This window comes from Mesoplodon mirus, assembly GCF_964341445.2.
Source record: "Mesoplodon mirus genome assembly, chromosome: 7".
NCBI lineage: Eukaryota > Metazoa > Chordata > Mammalia > Artiodactyla > Ziphiidae > Mesoplodon > Mesoplodon mirus.
The window spans coordinates 56349501-56371809 of NC_138983.1; the positions used below are offsets into that span (position 1 = coordinate 56349501).

At 38.1% G+C, this 22309-nt stretch overlaps 1 protein-coding gene across 1 annotated transcript in view; it reads right to left on the reverse strand.

Annotated features, from left to right (window-relative positions):
* PAAF1 (proteasomal ATPase associated factor 1) overlaps positions 1-22309 on the reverse strand; it is a 47746-nt gene that overhangs the window by 17873 nt on the left and 7564 nt on the right. Inside the window, exons 4-6 of the mRNA XM_082626559.1 lie at positions 20167-20256; positions 6621-6719; positions 5845-5995 (exon numbers count right to left, since the gene is read on the reverse strand). Of these exons, the coding sequence (XP_082482685.1) occupies positions 5845-5995; positions 6621-6719; positions 20167-20256 (340 nt within the window). The remainder of the gene's footprint in view (positions 1-5844; positions 5996-6620; positions 6720-20166; positions 20257-22309) is intronic.

Here is a 22309-nt window from a genome sequence, read left to right on the forward strand (position 1 = left end):
GAAGCCTCTAACATAGAACTAAAAAAAAAAACAAAAACAAAAACAGGCACAAATTAAAAACAAAAAACAACCACCAAACAACTCCAAGAAAAGTCTGTTGCCTCTAGGCAGAAGACTGAGAAAAGGGTGGCCTAACAGTACAGAAAACCTTTTTGGCGATATCCGTCTTACTCAAACAGCAACAGAAAAACTGCTACCTCCCCTCTCCCAAAGATTCAGCGGGGCTGAACAGGGAGTGATTTCTACCTCAACCCCCACGGAAGCAGGAGACAGCTCTCCAATTTCCCCCACCCAGCGACGCTGACCAGGCCTGGCAGGGTACTGTCAGCGGGGAGCTGGGCCTCTACTCTCACCCAGCACCAATGGGGGAAAGAGGTAAAACATGAGGGAAAGGGAAGTAGCACTCCACTTTCCCCAACCCATCCCCTGGCGTCAGTCAGCAGGAAACAGAGCTTTCAAGCCCACTTGGAGGAAAGGAAGTGGTGCAAGTTGAGGTGATGCAAGATGGTGCCCCATTTTTACCAGGAAGGCGTCAGCAAGGTCAAGGGGAAGCTGAGCTTCTACCTCACCTGTTTGCAGACAGGTAGTGTGAGCCAGTGCTCCACTTTTGCCAGAGCAGTGTTAGAGAAGCCCAGCAGGAAGCTGAGTATACACATCTCCTGGGCCCCTGTACCATACCTCGACAGGGGACCATCTGCTAAAAAAGATCAAGTAAGATGCAGAGTGTTATAATATCCAAAATGTCCACAGATTTTTATAACTTTTGAAGCCTTTTGTCACCCCTTATCTGACTATTTGCTATGATCCCTGGCCTCAGGAGCACACACTGTAAAAAGGCAGAGACAGTCAAGGACATAAAGTTTCAGAGGCATATATGCGACAACATAGGACTGTAGAGTAAAAAGGGAGTCTGGCCCTATGGTGATACAGGCGGGGCTAGTACTTGCTTTATTAAAACCCATTTAATTATCTTATTATAGGTGCCCAATAAACACTTGCAGGCTGAGTAATAAGAGTACCTGATCAAAGGTTACTTAGTAAACTAGTGCCCTGGCTTGCTCCCATTCTGCTCAAGACGAGATGACTTCAGATATACAAACCTTGACAAAAACTCTACAAAAGCTCAATATAAGGTACAAGTGATGGGTGAGACATGCAGTTAACCACATGCCTCAACTCTCAGTGGAAATTTCACTTTGAAAGCCCTTTTCAGAAAAAAGATGAATTCATAAAAATGCCACAAATTTAAAAAGTAGCCAATTTAGGGCCTGTTTGATAAAATATGATTTTCTCAGGTGGGACCTAATTCACAGGGTAAGTTTCCAAATATATCCAATTTAAAATAAAAACTAAATACAATTTATATAGCTGGTTACAGTTGTTGGAAAAATAAAATGTAATCCTTGTACTTATATATCTCCTGGATAAAGGCCATATAGATAAGCTTTTATTTATTTATTTATTTTTGGTTATATGTTGGTTTTTTTAATTCATTTTTATTGGAATGTGGTTGCTTTACAGTGTTGTGTTAGCCTAGATACGTTTTTAAAAGTAGTCTTTCCCTCAGAAGCAGATCTAAGGAGGCAACATATCTTGTTGCTATTTTATGTTTCTTATTTACAACATAATTTGTAATCATAAAGTACCTTGAGTTTAGAAAATCCACCTTTCCACTCTATCTCCATAACACACTCAGCATTCTACCTAGAAAAGGATCTTAGATCTTTCAAGAATCTTAAGGAATCACCAATACGAACATAAGGAAGGGGCTTCAACTCTTACTAAGCCATCAAAGATCTGTTTATGTCTTTATTGGGAAGTTCCAACCACTATGTAAAAATGCTGAGTTCCATGGAAGTGATGCAAACTTAAAAAAAAAAAAAAGTTCTGAAAAATATGTATCCAAGACAGGATGCTACAGCTGTGGCTAGGGAGCTGTGAATGGTATTAACTGTGTACAAATTTCAACTAATACTCAGTAAAGAGCTGCCATCTAGGAAGTTTTCCTTTTTTATGAAAGTAGAGTGGAAAACTATCACTCCCTCTCTAATAAAATGTCACTTACAACACAGTGGCATCTAGTGTGGGTCTCTTTACTCTTAGGTGACAAGAATAAAAGAAAGAGAAGCCTTACAGGAGCAGGAATCTGTGAGGAATTACCTTAAGAAGAAGCTATGAAAGTAGCAGGAATGCCTTTGTAAGAGAAGTAGCCATAGCTAAGACCTAGCAGAGTTACAAAGGCTTTAGATATCAAATCAAACAGACAGAAGTCCTCAACATATAAACGAAGATGAAAAAAAATGTGCATTCAAGAAAAGATTCAGCTGATTCACATATAAACATCATAGCCAAAGTCTGGGAAATAAGAATAATGTTAGATGAAACTATGACTGAAATAAGTATTAGTAAGAAACAGAGCAAATTTCATATTTCTAGGCAGGTTTTTTAACAAGTTTACTCTATTCAGATCTCAGAAAATAATGAGCCTTGAAGCACCTATTACTTGGAGGCAGCATATCCTATCTCAGAGAAAGTATATAAGAGTTTGAAAAGAACGCAACCTGGTTTCTCAAATGTAAGCATCTTTCCTACCTTGGTGAGCAAAAAACCTCAACCAATCAACTGAAATGGTGTTTCATTTGGTCTCAGTGTTTTCACAGATTATGAAAGACCTGGTGCTTATTACAAAGAATTAAGATTATGAATATATATCTCCAAATTCACCAACCTTAATTAAATGGCCTGGTCAATTAAAAATTTTCAAACTGATCAAAGTACATTTTAGAGCTACTTAGTAAACTCATATATTACAAATAGAACACTGCTTTCAGTTTATCTGTTCATTAGACAGATTTACAAAAATCTTACCTCTGCTTAAGAACACACTAATCCTTTAAATAAATATAAAACATATATCTAAAAGTATTAGAAAAGACAAATTACATATCAACTAAGATAAAAAATGTCTACTGTATTAGAAATAACAATTTCTGCTTTTCACATTTGACAAGTATTTTAAAACATCACAAGGTTCAACTTTCCTGGCAGGGTTTAAAGTATAGTGTCATATTTTTTATGAACAATAATAGCATTCAATGTGCACTTATTACATACCAGGGATTATACTAAATCTCTCATATGCACTATTTCATTTAATACTATTATCCCCATTTTACGTATGAGGAAATAAGGCTCAGAAAAGTTAAGCAACTTTCCAAGGCTTCCCAGACTTTAAATGGAAGAATTAAGATTTAAACAAAGATTTGTATGTCTCCAAATACTATGCTTTGCCACTCTACTGTACTGGCTCCCTTACTATCATGTTTCCATATACCAGAAGCAGTAAGCAAGCCAGGGACTTAATTAAGCTAATGAAAGGTTATCCTTTATAACAGATCTTTATACAGAGCCGCTCTATTAGTGTCCAAACGATTCTTTGCAATAAGCATCAGGTAATGTTCAGTCTAGTCTTCCTTTTATGTCTTGCTTGCCAAGACTTACCTAGGCAATAAAAGACCATGTTCACTTCAACACTATCTTCTGCTTCTCTTATTTAGTCACCACTTGTGAAAACACTAAAGATCACAAATGCAAATAATAATTCTTCTGTTTTTCATGTGGTTCATGACTTTTATTAAAATGCTTCAAAATCTCAGAACTAAAGAGACTGTAAAAAAGGAGCCACACAAAGCAAATTGGAAGTCAACTAGGTAAAGACAGTGACCCATATATGCCACTGTTATTGGAGATTAATCTTGATTTTGGCTCCATACTTTTGAAGAATGGGCAACCCCAAACCCGGGGCTCCTTTATAGAACTAACTGGAGAGAAGCATTCAAGACCTGACAGACATTAACCTGGATCTGAATTCATGCAATTTCCCCTAAAGCTTATCATTTCTGTTCAATCTAATTTAAAAAACAAACAAACAAAAAAAAAAAAACAAGGGCTTCCCTGGTGGCGCAGTGGTTGCGAGTCCGTCTGCCGATGCAGGGGACGTGGGTTCGTGCCCCGGTCCGGGAAGATCCCACATGCCGCGCAGCGGCTGGGCCCGTGAGCCATGGCCGCTGAGCCTGCGCGTCCGGAGCCTGTGCTCCGCAGCGGGAGAGGCCACAACGGGGAGAGGCCCGCGTACCGCAAAAAAAATAAAAAAATAAAAAATAAATAAAAAATAAAAAACAACCCTCTCAAGGAAACAAAAGTAAGGGTTGTTATACTCTGGAGAAGTGCCTACCCCCACCCCAGAACTTTCTCACAAGGCCAAAAGAATGGAACTATATGAATAAAAGCTTAAATCAGATCAACAAACACTCTACAGTTCACCCTAAGCTAAGTGACACACATGGATTCTTAAGAACTGAGGAACATTTGGGAGACTCAGGATTCATGTGGAGGGCACAGTCAGTAACTACAGTAATCCAAAGGTATTCTGAAGTTAAATGTGCACAGATGTTAAATATGCATCTTGTTAAGTTCAACACGCAGAGCTATGCCTTATTCCACTGGAAAGGTCCCCCATGCCTTGAATCTTCAAGGTGGCCAGATCTAAGGTGAATCCCTCAGTGTTCTTCTTCTAGACAGTTTTGGCTCCTGGATTCCCCAACAGTGCAGGCTGCTTTGACTCCTCGGACCTGTCAGTTCTTTGGAATGAACGTGAAGAAGGCTCTATATATCCCTTCTATTCCCTTTCAATGCACCCATGTACTTAAGTTTCAGAAGAAAACCCATTTTTTTATTATTATTTTTTTTTTTTTGTTACGCAGGCCTCTCATTGTTGTGGCCTCTCCCGTTGCGGAGCACAGGCTCTGGACGCACAGGCTCAGCGGTCATGGCTCACGGGCCCAGCTGCTCCGCGGCATGTGGGATCTTCCCAGACCGGGGCACGAACCCGTGTCCCCTGCATCGGCAGGCGGACTCTCAACCACTGCGCCACCAGGGAAGCCCAAAAACCCATTTATTTGCTAAGGTTAACATGTGTTTGCTAGATGATCTGTATGTAATCTGACAAACCATTATAAAGAAATACTAAAACTTAAAAAAAATCAACCTCTACACACAAGCTATTTATAATATAGTCAGGTACATAAGGCAAAAACACTGGGTTAAATACCATAAGTATAGGCCAAATACATAATAAATTCCCAAATGAGTGGTGAGATGATGTGTATTATGGTCCCAAAGGAGGGATCAAGGTAAGAAATTATTTGGGGATGTTATTACATTTTCAAAAATATCCAAACTTGTAAAAATAAGAATGACATATTTATCATTTTTTAAACATTCCAAATTAAGGATAAAACATCTCTAAATTAACTTTTTTTCCCAACAAACCAACCAATCAGTTACAGAGGGAAGATGTTCTCACTCTGTCTCTACAATCTGGTATCAACAGGTTATATGGTTAATCCATTTTAAAAAACTGAACTGTGATTTAAATCCACAGGAATCGACCATCAATACCAAGGTCTATCTGATGTCTGGTGATGCAGCTGTTTGCAACACAGCTTTTACTATCACCTCAGCCAAAGGACTAATGTGAAATAGTGGGCACACCTCTCTCTCTTTTTTCCCCAGCACACAAGTAGATGACCTCCTATGGAGGCTTTTTTCCCCTTATCAATTGTGGAAAACAACGACCTATGTAAGTTAGTTAATTCTAGATAGCAATAATAAGACTGAGAAGGAAAGGAATTTCTAATCCTTGGGGAAATACCAGTTCATTTAAATGGCCAGTTGGATGAATTACTTGTGTTTTTGTGGATAACTGGATTCTGTTTCTATCTTTTTGGTGATTCATTTCTGGGGATCATTAGAGAAACCTTTAGGAGAAATCACTCTTCATACCTCCTTTGTGACCTTTGAAGGTCACCACACAGCTAGCATCTTCAGCTGACCAGATCTTCAGCTGGGCATCCATTCCCCCACTCAGAACCACAAGGCCTGATGGGAAAAACCTGCAACAATTCACATCAAACACATGTCCTTCCAATACTCTCTGGAAAAACAAAAGAAAATTCCATGCTAGTTCTCTTGTCCATCCCTTGATGTTCTCTTACCTCCCATATCCTTAGTCCCGTAAATGACATATCTACATGCTGCATTTTAAAACGAAAGAGGTCCAAAGCATCTCTTGAGTTCACCTGTATACCAGGTAATGTTCTTAGAGCTGCTGGCTCCCTTTCCTGGGCTTTGGATGCAAATGTTGTGAATTTGAATTCCATAGCTCTCATAGCCATCCCTAAGTCTAGTTCTACATCTAAGAAGCTGAGGAGGCTTGAGGGCTCTTTTACTTGTCTTTTCTTAAAATCCTCTGTACAGGTTGGGGGGCTCAGCCACATAGTCAGTGTAACAGCCTAGCTACTCTGTCTTAGAAATGGGTCACTGAAGGCAGTTCATACCATCCACCCACAGACATTCACTAGCCTGGCTCTTCCACTGTTCCAGCCCCAATCTGTTCTGGCAAATCACCAAACTTGAGCATGGTTCTCAGATTAACAAATGGAAGAACAAAGATCAATTGAAGTGCAGTGTTCCTACATTTTCAGAATGGGCCACTCTTCTTTCCACAGCCCAGTCTAAGGTTTCTCAGACCACCCTAAAAGTGTACCCAAAGCCTTTACTCTGAGCTCTCCATTGGAAGCCTGCCAGATCTTCATGCTCCCATCGGTACTAGAAGATACACCAAGGCCTCCTCCACTGGAAATGTCCAGGCATGTTATCTGTTTAAACGACAAAACAACCACTGTTACAAATAACGAAATGCTCTTCTTCCCTTGAAATATGTTATAAACCTCTCTCATTTCACACTCCTCTAAGACTTCTTCAAGCCTATGCTTCCCAACACAAAGGACATGTGTTTCATATGAAGGCTGAGTTATCATCACCAATCTCTCAACAAGGCTGGAGCCAAAACCCTTTATTTCTCGAAACAAAAAACTATTCTTGTAGTCATCTATAATCTCCTGCTTCAGCTATAAAGTTACTTATTCCCATATCATTTCCATAGTTTCTATCTTTTGCTATTTTATTTTAAAATTAAGATACCTCTCCTAATTCTTAGGAACCCACTTACACAAAAAGACAGATTTCCAAGATGCACCAGGATTTAAGGAAAAGCAAAGATGCTTCCAATTTACTACTTTACATTCCCTCTGTAAAATCTTAACTGTCTGTGTGTGTATTTCAGAATAAGTAATAGAAAAATTCTCAAATTCACTTATGCAATTTCAATATTAGGAATCACTTCATGAATAAGCCATGATCAGAATGCCAAGCCTCTTTCATATATCAATACATGCATACATAATATCCCCTTTTTATTAAAAACACCCAGTTGCAAATATTCCAGAAATGTAAGACTGAGATACATAATCACAGTCATACTCCCAGCAACTATGATTCCAATATGACCTAAATTACTTTTAAAAAGTAGGAACTTTCAAAAACAAAAAACAAAAAAAAATAGGAACTTTGCCTTTAATTATTCAACCTTCCACTTTACATTTCTATGTCAATTAAGCCATAATGAATAGGTCTGGCAAAAACTAAAGGGATATATGGGTCAACTCTAACCCTTTCTAAGACTTTTTCTTCTTTATTTTGGTTCCTCAATAAAAGGACCATTAACTTAATTGTAGTTCTTTTAATTTTAAGGATTACGACAACAATTAACATTTATATCATGTTTTATCATTTATAAAACATTTTCAAATACACTGAATCATTTGATCCTCATAATAATCCCATTCTGCTCCTAGCTTCTCATTGGTGGATACTGCTTTCACATTCTAGTGTAGGAGACATTTCTCAGATCTATCTTTCTTCTCCAACACCACTGCTACCACCCTAATCCTGGGCCTTAAATCTTACTACCAGTACTGTCAAGTTCAACTCTATTCTGGCTCCCCAACTACATGATGAGCTTTGTAAGTGTCAGAACCATGTCCAGCACTTTCTCACACAAATCACAGGCTATGTACAGAGTAACTACTTAACAAATACCTAATAACAGTTTGGGAAGAGGGATGAAGCAGCTCATCAACACTAGATAAGAAAGTAAAGCCATCTGACCTGTATCAATGAGACCAGCTACTGTCCCCATTCAAGGGTCCCAGAAACAAAACATATTTAAACACTTTCCTACTCACTCTGAAGTCAATTTAATCCCTAAAGCAATACAGTCCAACCTCTTTCCTGACTCAGGCGCCATCTATCCAACTGCCTGCTAGGCATCTATCTTTGGCTTTACAGTGGATACCTGAAACTTAACATGTCCAAAACAGGACTCTTATTTCCTCCACTCCCTACCAATGCAACTACTTGTCCCCCAAGTAAGTGACACCAGAATTTACCCAATTCTCAGGCCAAAATTTTTGGAATTATCCCAACTCCTCATTTTCTCACATCTCATATCCAAGTCATTGGCAAATCCTGTCTGGACCCACACCCTAGAATACAGGCTCTATACCACAGTTCTATCCATTACTATATAGACCCAGTGCCCAGAAGAGTATCTGGAGTATAGTAGGTGATTAATAAATGGGTGAATCACCTAATAATGAGCTCAAATAAGAGAAAGGGAGAATAAGAAATAGAATAAAGGGACAATTAATTATTTTTTAAAAAATGACCCACTCCTCAAAAGGTAAATGGTTTTCCCAACTCCCCAAGGAGTTCACCACTTCCTCCCCCAGTTGTCTTCAGCTTCTACGTTTATATTGGGTTGGCCAAAAAGTTCATTTGGGTTTTTGCCATACGATGTTATAGAAAAATCCAAACGAACTTTTTGGCCAACTCAATGTATCACAGTGGTTGTCAACCAGGGGCAATTTGTTTCTGGGGGGACATTTGGTGATGTCTGTAAACATTTTTAGTAGTCACAACTGGGGGCGATATCCAACGGACAACTTGTAGCTAGAGGCCAGTGATGCAGCTAAACATCCTACAGTGCATAGAACAGCCCCCTACAAAAAAGAATTATCTAGCTTAAAATGTCAATACTGCCAAGGTTGAGAAACTCTGATATATTATTTGGTACCCTCTCAGTTAATATACTCTTCCTGGAGAGAATAGGGATATTGTGTTATTTATCTCAGTTACATACCTTTGGGGCCCTAGTTCCTAGACCTAAAAAGTAATTAAGTCTGAACTATCTATTCTTCCAAAGTGATAGAAAACTGAAAAGTAGATTATACATCATACCAGTTGTCTCCTTCCTCCAGATTTTTATTAAAGAGAAAGAGGAAAGAGAACTAACATTTATTGAATAGCTAGCTATTACGTGCCAGACATGTAACAGACACTACTCTCATATAATCCACTCAAAAATCTTTAAGTACTGGTGAGAAATCTGAGGTTTAAGAGGTAGTTTAATTTCCCCAAGGGGATAGAGCAGAGCTAGGATACAAACCTAGGTCAGAGCCTAAAGCTAAAGATCTATTCCTTAGTTACAGCAAAAGAACAGACAGATCAATGAAGCATTCCTAAATACTGGATAAAGATGACAACTCAGAGACCTTCAAAATGGTGGAGGAGTAAGATGTGGAGATCACCATCCTCCCCACAAATACATCAGAAATATACCTACATGTGGAACAACTTCTACAGAGCACCTACCAAACGCTGGCAGAAGATCTCAGACTTCCCAAAAGATATATACTTTTTTTTCCTTTCTCTCTTTTTGTGAGTGTGTATGTGTATGCTTCTTTGTGTGATTTTGTCTGTATAGCTTTGCTTTTACCATTTGTCCTATGGTTCTGTCTATCTGTTTTTTTTGTTTGTTTTGTTTTTTGTTTTTTAGTATAGTTTTTAGTGCTTCTTATCATTGGTGGATTTGTTTTTCGGTTTGCTTGCTTTCTTCTTTCTTTCTTTTTTCCCCCCCCTTTTTATTACTTTTTAATCTTTTTTATTTTTTTTTATTTTTATTTTTTTTCTTTTTGCGGTATGCGGGCCTCTCACTGTTGTGGCCTCTCCCGTTGCGGAGCACAGGCTCCGGACGCGCAGGCCCAGCGGCCATGGCTCACGGGCCCAGCCGCTCCGCGGCATATGGGATCCTCCCAGACCGGGGCACGAACCCGTATCCCCTGCATCGGCAGGCGGACTCTCAACCACTGCGCCACCAGGGAGGCCCTTTTTTATTTTTAATAATTTTTTTATTTTTTATTTTAATAACTTTATGTTATTTTTTTCTTTCTTTCTTTCTTTTTTTTCTTCCTTTTCTTCTGAGCCATGTGGCTGACAGGGTCTTGGTGCTCCGGCTGGGTGTAAGGCCTGTACCTCTAAGGTGGGAGAGCCGAGCTCAGGACGTTGGTCAACCAGAGACCTCCCAGCTCCACATAATATCAAACGGCGAAAGCTCTCCCAGAGACCTCCATCTCAACGCTAAGACCCAGCTCCACTCAATGACCAGCAAGCTACAGTGCTGGACACCCTATGCCAAACAACTAGCAAGACAGGAACACAACCCCACCCATTAGCAGAGAGGCTGCCTAAAAACAGAATAAGGTCACAAGCACCCCAAAACACACCACTGGATGCGGTCCTGCCCACCAGAAAGACAAGATCTAGCCTCTTCCACCAGAACACAGGCACCAGTCCCCTCCACCAGGAAGCCTACACAACCCACTGAACCAATCTTAGCCACTGGGGGCAGACACCAAAAACAATGGGAACTATGAACCTGCAGCCTGCAAAACGGAGACCCCAAACACAGTAAGTTAAGCAAAATGAGAAGACAGAGGAACACACAGCAGATGAAGGAGCAAGGTAAAAATCCACCAGACCAAACAAATGAAAAGAAAATAGGCAGTCTACCTGAAAAAGAATTCAGAGTAATGACAGTAAAGATGATCCAAAATCTTGGAAATAGAATGGAGAAAATACAAGAAATGTTTAACAAGGACCTAGAACTAAAGAGCAAACAATGATGAACAACACAATAAATGAAATAAAAAATTCTCTAGAAGGGGGCTTCCCTGGTGGCGCAGTGGTCAAGAATCTGCCTGCCAATGCAGGGGACATCGGTTTGAGCCCTGGTCCGGAGAAGATCCCACATGCCATGGAGCGACTAAGTCCGTGTGCCACAACTACTGAGTCTGTGCTCTATGGCTCGCAAGTCACAACTACTGAAGGCTGCAAGCCACAACTACTGAAGCCCGCACACCTAGAGCCCATGCTCTGCAACAAGAGAAGCCACCACAATGAGAAGCCAGCGCACCACAATGAAGAGTAGCCCCCACCTGACACAACTAGAGACAGCCCGCGAGCAGCAACAAAGAGCGAACACAGCCAAAAAATAAAAATAAATAAAATAAATAAATTAAAAAAAAATTCTCTAGAAGGAATCAACAGCAGAATAACTGAGGCAGAAGAACGGATAAGTGACCTGGAAGATAAAATAGTGGAAATAAATACTGCAGAGCAAAATAAAGAAAAATGAAAAGAATTGAGGACAGTCTGAGAGACCTCTGGGACAACATTAAACACACCAACATTTGAATTACAGCGGTCCCAGAAGAAGAAGAGAAAAAGAAAGGGACTGAGAAAATATTTGAAGAGATTATAGTTGAAAACTTCCCTAATATGGGAAAGGAAATAGTCAATCAAGTCAAGGAAGTGCAGAGAGTCCCATACAGGATAAATCCAAGGAGAAACATGCCAAGACACATATTAACTAAACTATCAAAAAATAAATACAAAGAAAAAATATTAAAAGGAGCAAGGGAAAAACAACAAATAACATACAAGGGAATCCCCATACCATAAGATGAACAGCTGATCTTTCAGCAGAAACTCTGCAAGCCAGAAGGGAGTGGCAAGACGTATTTAAAGTGATGAATGGGAGAACCTACAACCAAGATTACTCTACCCAGCAAGGATCTCATTCAGATTTGAAGGAGAAATTAAAACCTCTACAGACAAGCAAAAGCTAAGAGAATTCAGCACCACCAAACCAGCTCTACAACAAATGCTAAAGGAACTTCTCTAGGCAGGAAACACAAGAGAAGGAAAAGACCTACAATAACAAACCCAAAACAATTAAGAAAATAGTAATAGGAACACACATATCGATAACTACCTTAAATGTAAATGGATTAAATGCTCCAACCAAAAGACATAGACTGGCTGAATAGATACAAAAACAAGACCCGTATATATGCTGTCTACAAGAGACCCACTTTAGACCTAGGGACACATACAGACTGAAAGTGAGGGGATGGAAAAAGATATCCCATGCAAATGGAAATCAGAAGAAAGCTGGAGTAGCAATTCTCATATCAGACAAAACAGACGTTAAAGGCTATTACAAGAGACAAAGAAGGACACTACATAATGATCAAGGGATCAATCCAAGAAGAAGATATAACAATTATCAATATTTATGCACCCAACATAGGAGCACCTCAATACATAAAGCAAATGCTAACAGCCATAAAAGGGGAAATCACCAGCAACACAATCATAGTATGGGACTTTAACACCCCACTTTCACCAATGGACAGATCATCCAAAATGAAAATAAAGAAGGAAACACAAGCTTTAAATGATACATTAAACAAGATGGACTTAATTGATATTTATAGGACATTCCATCCAAAAACAGCAGAATACACATTCTTCTCAAGTGCTCATGGAACATTCTCCAGGATAGATCATATCTTGGGTCACAAATCAAGCCTTGGTAAATTTAAGAACACTGAAATAATATCAAGTACCTTTTCTGACTGCAACACTATGAGACTAGATATCAATTACAGGAAAAAATCTGTAAAAAATACAAACACATGGAAGCTAAACAATACACTACTTAATAACCAAGAGATCACTTAAGAAATCAAAGAGGAAATCAAAAAATACCTAGAGACAAATGACAATGAAAACATGATGACCCAAAACCTATGGGATGCAGCAAAAGCAGTTCTTAAGATGGAAGTTTATAGCAATACAATCCTGCCTCAAGAAACAAGAAACATCTCAAATAACAGCCTAACCTTACACCAAAAGCAATTAGAGAAAGAAGAATAAAAAAAACCCAAAGTTAGCAGAAGGAAAGAAATCATAAAGATCAGATCAGAAATAAATGAAAAAAATGAAGGAAACAACAGCAAAGATCAATAAAACTAAAAGCTGGTTCTTTGAGAAGATAAACAAAATTCACAAACCATTAGCCAGACGCATCAAGAAAAAAAGTGGGAAGACTCAAATCAATACAATTAGAAATGAAAAAAGGAGAAGTAACAACTGACACTGCAGAAATACAAAGGATCATGAGAGATTACTACAAGCAACTATAGGCCAATAAAATGGACAACCTGGAAGAAATGGACAAATTCTTAGACGAGCACAACATTCTGAGACTGAACCAGGAAGAAAGAGAAAATATAAACAGACCAATCACAAGCACTGAAATTGAGACTGTGATTAAAAATCTTCCTACAAACAAAAGCCCAGGACCAGATGGCTTCACAGGCGAATTCCATCAAACATTTAGAGAAGAGCTAACACCCATCCTTCTCAAACTCTTCCAAAATATAACAGAAGGAGGAACACTCCCAAACTCATTCTATGAGGCCACCATCGCCCTGATAACAAAACCAGACAAGGATGTCACAAAGAAAGAAAACTACAGGCCAATACCACTGATGAACACAGATGCAAAAATCCTCAACAAAATACTAGCAAACAGAATCCAACAGCACATTAAAAGGATCACACACCATGATCAAGTGGAGTTTATCCCAGGAATGCAAGGATTCTTCAATATACGCAAATCAATCAAATCAATGTGATAAACCATATTAACAAATTGAAGGAGAAAAACCATATGATCATCTCAATAGATGCAGAAAAAGCTTTCAACAAAATTCAACACCCATTTATGATAAAAACCCTCCAGAAAGTAGGCATAGGGGAAATTACCTCAACATGATAAAGGCCATATATGACAAACCCACAGCCAACATCATTCTCAATGGTGAAAAACTGAAACCATTTCCTCTAAGATCAGAAACAAGACAAGGTTGTCCACTCTCACCACTACTATTCAACATAGCTTTGGAAGTTTTAGCCACAGCTATCAGAGACAAAAAAAGAAATAAAAGGAATCCAAATTGGAAAAGAAGAAGTAAAACTGTCACTGTTTGCAGACGACATTGATACTATACATAGAGAATCCTAAAGATGCTACTAGAAAACTACAAGAGCTAATCAATGAATTTGGTAAAGTAGCAGGATACAAAATTAATGCACAGAAATCTCTTATATTCCTATACACCAATGATGAAAAATCTGAAAAGAGAAATTAAGGAAACACTCCCATTTACCATTGCAACAAAAAGAATAAAATATCTAGGAATAAACCTACCTAAGGAAGCAAAAGACCTGTATGTAGAAAACTACAAGACACTGATGAAAGAAATTAAAGATGATACAAACAGATGGAGAGATATACCATGTTCTTGGATTGGAAGAATCAACAATGTGAAAATGACTATACTACGCAAAGCAACCTACAGATTCAATGCAATCTCTATCAAACTCAGTGGCATTTTTCACAGAACTAGAACAAAAAATTTCACAATTTGTATGGAAACACAAAAGGTCCCGAATAGCCAAAGCAATCTTGAGAAAGAAAAATGGAGTTGGAGGAATCAGGCTCCCTGACTTCAGACTATACTACAAAGCTACAGTAATCAAGGCAGTATGGTACTGGCACAAAAACAGAAATATACATCAATGGAATAGGATAGAAAGCACAGAGATAAACCCATGCACATATGGTCACCTTATTTTTGGTAAAGGAGGCAAGAATATACAATGGAGAAAAGACAGTCTCCTCAATAAGTGGTGTTGGGAAAACTGGACAGCTACATGTAAAAGAATGAAATTAGAACACTCCCTAACACCATACACAAAAATAAACTCAAAATGAATAAGACCAGACACTATAAAACTCTTAGAGGAAAACATAGGCAGAACACTATGACATAAATCACAGTAAGATCCTTTTTGACCCATCTCCTAGAGAAATGGAAATAAAAACAAATATAAACAAATGGGACCTAATGAAACTTAAAACCTTTTGCACAGCAAAGGAAAACACAAACAAGATGAAAAGATAACCTGCAGAATAGGACAAAATATTTGCAAATGAAGCAACTGTCAATCTCCAAAATTTACAAGCAGCTCATCACACAGCTCAGTATCAAAAAACAAACAACCCGGGCTTCCCTGGTGGCGCAGTGGTTGAGAGTCTGCCTGCCGATGCAGGGGACATGGGTTCGTGCCCTGGTCCGGGAGGATCCCACACGCCGCGGAGCGGCTGGGCCCATGAGCCATGGCCACGGGGCCTGCGCGTCCGGAGCCTGTGCTCTGCAACGGGAAAGGCCACAAAAGTGAGAGGTCTGTGTACCGCAAAAAAAAAAAAAAAAAATCCAAAAATGGGCAGAAGACCTAAACAGACATTTCTACAAAGAAGATATACAGATTCCCAACAAACATATGAAAGATGCTCAACATCACTAATCATTAGAGAAATGCAAATCAAAACTACAATGAGGTATCACCTCACACCAGTCAGAATGGCCATCATCAAAAAATCTACAAACAATAAATGCTGGAGAGGGTGTGGAGAAAAGGGAACCCTCTTGCACTGTTGGTGGGAATGTAAATTGATACAGCCACTATGGAAAACAGTATGGAGGTTCCTTAAAAAACTAAAAATAAAACTACCATATGACCCAGCAATCCCACTTCTGGGCATATACCCTGAGAAAACCGTAATTCAAAATGAGTCATGTACCACAATGTTCACTGCAGCTCTATTTACAACAGCCAGGACATGGAAGCAACCTAAGTGTCCATCAACAGATGAATGGATAAAGAAGATGTGGCATATATATACAATGGAATATTACTCAGCCATAAAAAGAAACGGAATTGAGTTATTTGTAGTGAGGTGGATGGATCTAGAGTCTGTCATACAGAGTGAAGTAAGTCAGAAAGAGAAAAACAAGTACTATATGCTAACACATATATATGGAATCTAAAAAAAAAAAATGGTCATGAAGAACCTAGGGGCAAGCCAGGAATAAAGACACAGACCTACTAGAGAATGGACTTGAGGACACGGGAAGGGGGAAGGGTAAGCTGGGACGAAGTGAGAGAGTGGCATGTACATATATACACTACCAAATGTAAAACAGATAGATAGCTAGTGGGAAGCAGCCGCATAGCACAGGGAGATCAGCTCGGTGCTTCGTGACCACGTAGAGGGGTGGGTTAGGGAGAATGAGAGGGAGACGCAAGAGGGAAGACATATGGGGATATATGTATATGTATAGCTGATTCACTTTGTTATAAACCAGAAACTAACACACCATTGTAAAGCAATTATACTCCAATAAAGAGGTTAAAAAAAAAAGAGATGACAATTCAAGTCCTTGAGATAAAGGATGGATTACTTTGTAGTGCTGTAACAAGCTAATCATTTCAAAAAGAATTAAGTTACACAACATTGTAAATCAACTAAACTTCCATAAAATAAATTTAAAAAATTAAGTTAGACCCCTATTTCAAATCAAATAACAAAAATAAAGTTTGAAATGTAAAAAATAAAACATAAAAATTCAAAGATTACTATATTTATAATTTTATTTAACAAACACTATTTATATTGTGCTTGCCATGTTCCAGACCCAATTCTAACTGCTTCAATCCTCATAACAACCCTAAGAGATAAATATTTTTACTCCCATTTTACAGATTAGGAACCTATAGCACAGGAAGGTTAAGTACCTGGCCTAAGGTCACACAGTTAGTAAGTGGTAGAACCAAAATTCGAATCCAGGGGGTCAAATCCAATGAGCCCGTCTCTAGAGTCCCTGCTCTTACCCATTATGCTGTGTAATTACTATATATATATATATATATATATAAAATATATTTATATATATAAAATCATGGACTACCCTAAGCAGGGTCCCAAAGGTAGTCACCATAAATTGATAGGTTTCATTATCTAGAAAATTAAATATTTTGTATGTCAAGACACAATAAACAAATAACAATAAACAATAAGCTAGAAAAAACTGCAAAATATATAGCAAAGGATCAATACCCTTATTGTAAGAAGAGCTCTTATCAATAAAGAAAAAAATTCACACTTAGAAAAATGGGCAAATGACATGAAGAGAGGCCAATAAACATATGAAAAAGTGGTCAATTCATAACTAATCAAAGGAATGTAAGTTAAAATAGCAATGAAACACCATCCCTAAAAATGGTAAAACTTCAAAAAATTCGAATACCCAGTATCAGCAGAGAATGTCAAGTCAGACTGGTAGAAAAGCAATATGGTAAAAGTCTTTTTAGTCAATGGATAGGGCCCAGTAGCACGTCAGTTAATCAAAAAATTCAGTTAGAGTAGGAAATAATAAAAAATGATACAGGGGCTTCCCTGGTGGCGCAGTGGTTGAGAGTCCGCCTGCCGATGCAGGGGACGCGGGTTCGTGCCCCGGTCCGGGAAGATCCCGCGTGCCGTGGAGCGGCTGGGCCCGTGAGCCATGGCCGCTGAGCCTGCGCGTCCGGAGCCTGTGCTCCGCGACTGGAGAGGCCACAACAGTGAGAGGCCTGCGTACCGCAAAAAAAAAAAAAAAAAAAAAAAAAATGATACATAAATACCTATATTTTATTTTAACTCAAATATATAAATGTACATTAATATTCACTAATCTTTTCATCAGTCCACTAATTACCATGAGGAAGCTTTATCTTGACTTGCTTGTAATATACTATAAGCAAAAGGTACACAACTTCCAATTTCCTTAAAGCAAGGCAAATCTTTAGTCACACTTACAAAGCAATCTAAGAGCAAAGATTTATACAGGGTTTTTAAAAAAAATCTTTCCCCTAATATTCTACTACATTTATCTTGTCCACACATACTAAAATAGCAGGTTTTTAAAAAACTCTTCTTAGATCTGCCTGCCAATGCAGGGGGCACGGGTTCAAGCCCTGGTCTGGGAGGATCCCACATGCCGCGGAGCAACTAGGCCCGTGCGCCACAACTACTGAGCCTGCGCGTCTGGAGCCTGTGCTCCGCAACGAGAGGCCGCGACAGTGAGAGGCCCGCTCACCGCGATGAAGAGTGGCCCCCACTTGCCGCAACTACAGAAAGCCCTCACACAGACACAAAGACCCAACACAGCCAAAAATAAAATAAATAAATTAAAAACAAAAAAAACAAAAAAACCAAAACTCTTCTTAGGAATTCCCTGGCAGTCCAGTGGTTAGGACTCCACAGGTTCAATCCCTGGTCAGGGAGCAAAGATCCTGCATGCTGCGTGGCGCAGACAAAAAAAAACACAAAACCTCTTCTTTATCAAGTCTCTATGAAGCAATCAACTTGGTTTTCAAAGACATAGTCACTCTGTCTTTCACACTCATATTTCATTGGTTTAATATATTTAATTAACATAATTTCAAAAACAATACAACTGGCATTGTAACTGACCCTTGGTAAGCATTCAGCTTAACTGGGAGTGTCAGTATGCAGACCTCAGAGACTTTACAAGCTGCAAATGTGTTGTGGGCGTAAGTCAGAATGGTTTACAGAGGAAATGTAGAGCAACAGTTGACTCAAATCAGTTAAGTGCAAGTCAGTTAGAACATACCAACAGCCTTGTATATTTCCTGTGACTCAACATTATACTTTTATAAATGTACTCTAACTTTTTCTTATCTTTGTGAGAAAAGGGTTAGCTATAACATCAAAATATGAAGTCACGAAATCGGAAATGACTGAATGTCTGGTAATGTTAAGATTAGAAAAATAAATTATAGTATAGTCATAACAGTGGAATACTATGCAACTTTTAAAATAATACACATAAAACACACAATGATGTATATAATATATTATTAAGAATTAAAAAATAACTTATAAAACAACATACTGTAAAAATCTACTTGGTAAAATATTTAAAGAAAAAAGACTGGATCAAGTAAAATAATGATATGTAAAGCTTAGCATGTGCTGGCACATAGCAGGTGATCAATAAATGTCAGCTATTACTATGATTATTTTTTAACTTTTTAAAATCGAGATACATTAATATACAATATTATATAAGTTACAGGTGTACAAAATAGTGATTCACAATTTTTTAAGGTTATATTCCATTTATAGTTATTATAAAATATTGGCTATATTACCTATGTTGTACAATATATCCTTGTAGCTTATTTATTTTATACATAATAGTTTGTACCTCTTAATCCCCTACCCCTATTTTGCCCCTCCTTATTTCCCTCCCCACATTGGTAACCACTAGTTTATTCTCTATATCTGTGAGTCTGTTTTTGTTATGTTCACTAGTTTGTTTTATTTTTCAGGTTCCACATATAAGTGACATCATACAGTATTTGTCTTTCTCCGACTTAATTCACTTAGCATAATGCCTTCCAAGTCCCCCTATGTTGCTGCAAATGGCAAGATTACTGTGATTATTATTCATAAGTGTTACATAACAAAAGCTTACAATAGTTATCTTTAGATTATAGAAATGAGTGATTTTCACTTTTACATTTCCTAAATTTTCATCACTAAATATATATTTGTTTTGCAATAAGGATAAAAACAGCTATTTTTGAAAATGTACCACACACTAAGAAGCAGTAGGCTTTAATATAATCAGTTTATTCACCTATTTCTCATTTCTGCTTCTAAAAAGCTTATGGTAGTAGAAAGGCCTTTATCACGAAGACCTTTGAAAATTATCCCTCAATATGCTGTGCTTGGAATTTTGAGAAAATGCCCCTTCCGTTAGGCAAAGGGACAGAAATATGAGCAGTGGCAAATTACTCAAACATCAACTACTATCATCATTATCCAAAAGCTGGTAAGTAGCTCTGGTAAAACATATATAAGGAAATTTCATACAATTCCTTTCTTTGAGATTACCAGTGAGTGGATTTGTATATTTATTCTAAGTGGACCCAAGTACCAGTTTTGCCAAACATACCACACTTTATCAGCTGTGTCATCCTATAATGCAAAGTAAATGAAAAATACATTAATCATGAATATATTTATAGCACTAGACAAGCAGATAAAATGAAAAACTAACATGTTATTATATTTTCTCCTCATTTAATCAGAATACTTACACTCTCTGCATGAATTCTGGAAAAAGTAGTATATGGTGCCAAAAACTTCGAAGATGCATTTTCCTTTGGACATGAAATATGAATGCTTTTCTAAACAGAGAAGGAAAAATGAAATCCATCAGTAAAGCTACTCCAATGGAATTAAAGCTTCTTAAAGAAAACATTAGGACGAAAGAACACGCTTACCTTTTAAGTGTGTACCCTAATCCTCCTTCCCCAACCCAAGACACTATCACTCCCCTACAGATCAGCAGTCCTTTTACTGCAGAGGGCTGCAATGTAATTTGGTACTGCTGAGCCATTATGCTTTTATGTTGAAGAAAACTGTTCCATAGAAGACAAAGCAACAATAAGATACAAATGACAAACACGAGAACATTAATTTTCATAAGAAAATCTAATACCAGTACTCTCAGTCAGCAGTGTGGCAAGGAATAGTACCAACAGTTGTGAAAAAACAGCATCAGTTCCCGGGCCTAGGGCTGAAAAGACTAGTCTAAAAGTAAACTTGCTGCCTATAAAAGAACTTTCAGAAAAAATGTTAGACTACTGACATGTATAGTTACCAGAGTAAGAAAGTAGGTAAAGTAAATTACGGTATACTCACACAATGTGTAGGCCCTGGTCAGGCTTGTGGTGCCCATTCCCAACTAGGACTTAAACTGACTATACATGTTCATAGACTGGTCATCACCAAATAGCTGTCTTATGATTACCCACATGTTTTGACTAGTCATTATCACATATATTTCAGCTACTACAGCAAGATAACACTAGTGACATAGTAGTAAATTACACCTAGAACCAGATGTTAGATTCAAGTGACATGACTTGCTGAAGGCAGACTGCAACCATTTAGGGTAAATATGTTGGTGTTTCAAGGCAGAGGTATAAAAGGCTTGGTAAACATCGCCTCAAGGATTCTTGCAGTACAACAATCCCTTACTCTAATTTGCAGAATACTAACACCATCCCCTAAGTGTATATCTCCTACACAGAGCTGAGGAGCTGCTCTCACCAAATGGCCCCTAACCTGTTATCTCTTCTGCAGTAGTACTTGAAAGTTTCTGGAAATTCTGCTGGACAATGAAAATGCCTTCAATAATCAAGATTTTCTGAACCTCTTTATAAGGCTAATCTATGTAAAACAAGCGCAGTCCTCATAGTTCACTAGAAAGAACAGTTTCAAAGTTATAATAGTCTCATCACTGAAAATCAATATGTTCTTATTACAGGTCTTCTCCTTTAAAAAGAGAATTCGATTATCTATACAAACAGTACTTTCTTAGCCAGCGTATCTATGCCTGGCTGCCTGCAGGCCTTTCATTAAATGAGTTTTTGCTTCTAACCACATGACAAAGCCCATACAGCTGCAAGAGCTGACCCGGATTTGGAATTGTCTCCTGTACCCAAAACTAAAGTGTCAGCTAAACTTTCCTGGCTAAATATTCATACCAAGCAAGGACATGAGGAGCTCTGAAAGCTTAGTGTTCGAGCCTCTGTAAGAACTGGGTTTGCTCTCAGAAGACTATTTCTTTGGGGCTAATTATGTAAAAGATTTCAAGAATCAGTGGTTTTCTCCTGCTTATCGATCCTGCAAATCACCCTTTAATCCATAAACAGACTATGAAGGAAGATAAATGTTGAATTACCTTCTAGCAGTAGAGAATCATGCTGTTAATGAAAAGATATTAAAGAAAAGCTGCAGGAGATATCAAAACAGACAAAATTCAGTGTGAGGGGGAAGTGTGAATATTCCACATTAAGATAAAATTAAAAGTCAAACTTTTTATCTTTCCAGGTTAGGTTTTTAAGCATAATGACAGATTTGTATAATAGAACACTGTAGCAACATCAAACAGCAAAGTGACTCATTGCAGTTAGGAAACAAATGAACGTTCAACCATAAGCATTTACTGTCTGACTTAGCAAGTACACTGCAGAAATTAGTAGTGATATTGGAAAAGATAAGGATTGTATCACAGCCTGAGTACAAAGGGAAGAAAGGAAGTCAGCGCCCAGGCTGTGGATGGATATTGGCAAACACCTGGAAAAAATGTAGGCTTGCAAGGTAGTGTTATACTTGAAGTTAATAGAACTGGGTTTCAATTCTGACATAGTCTAACTAGCTTTGATTATTAGG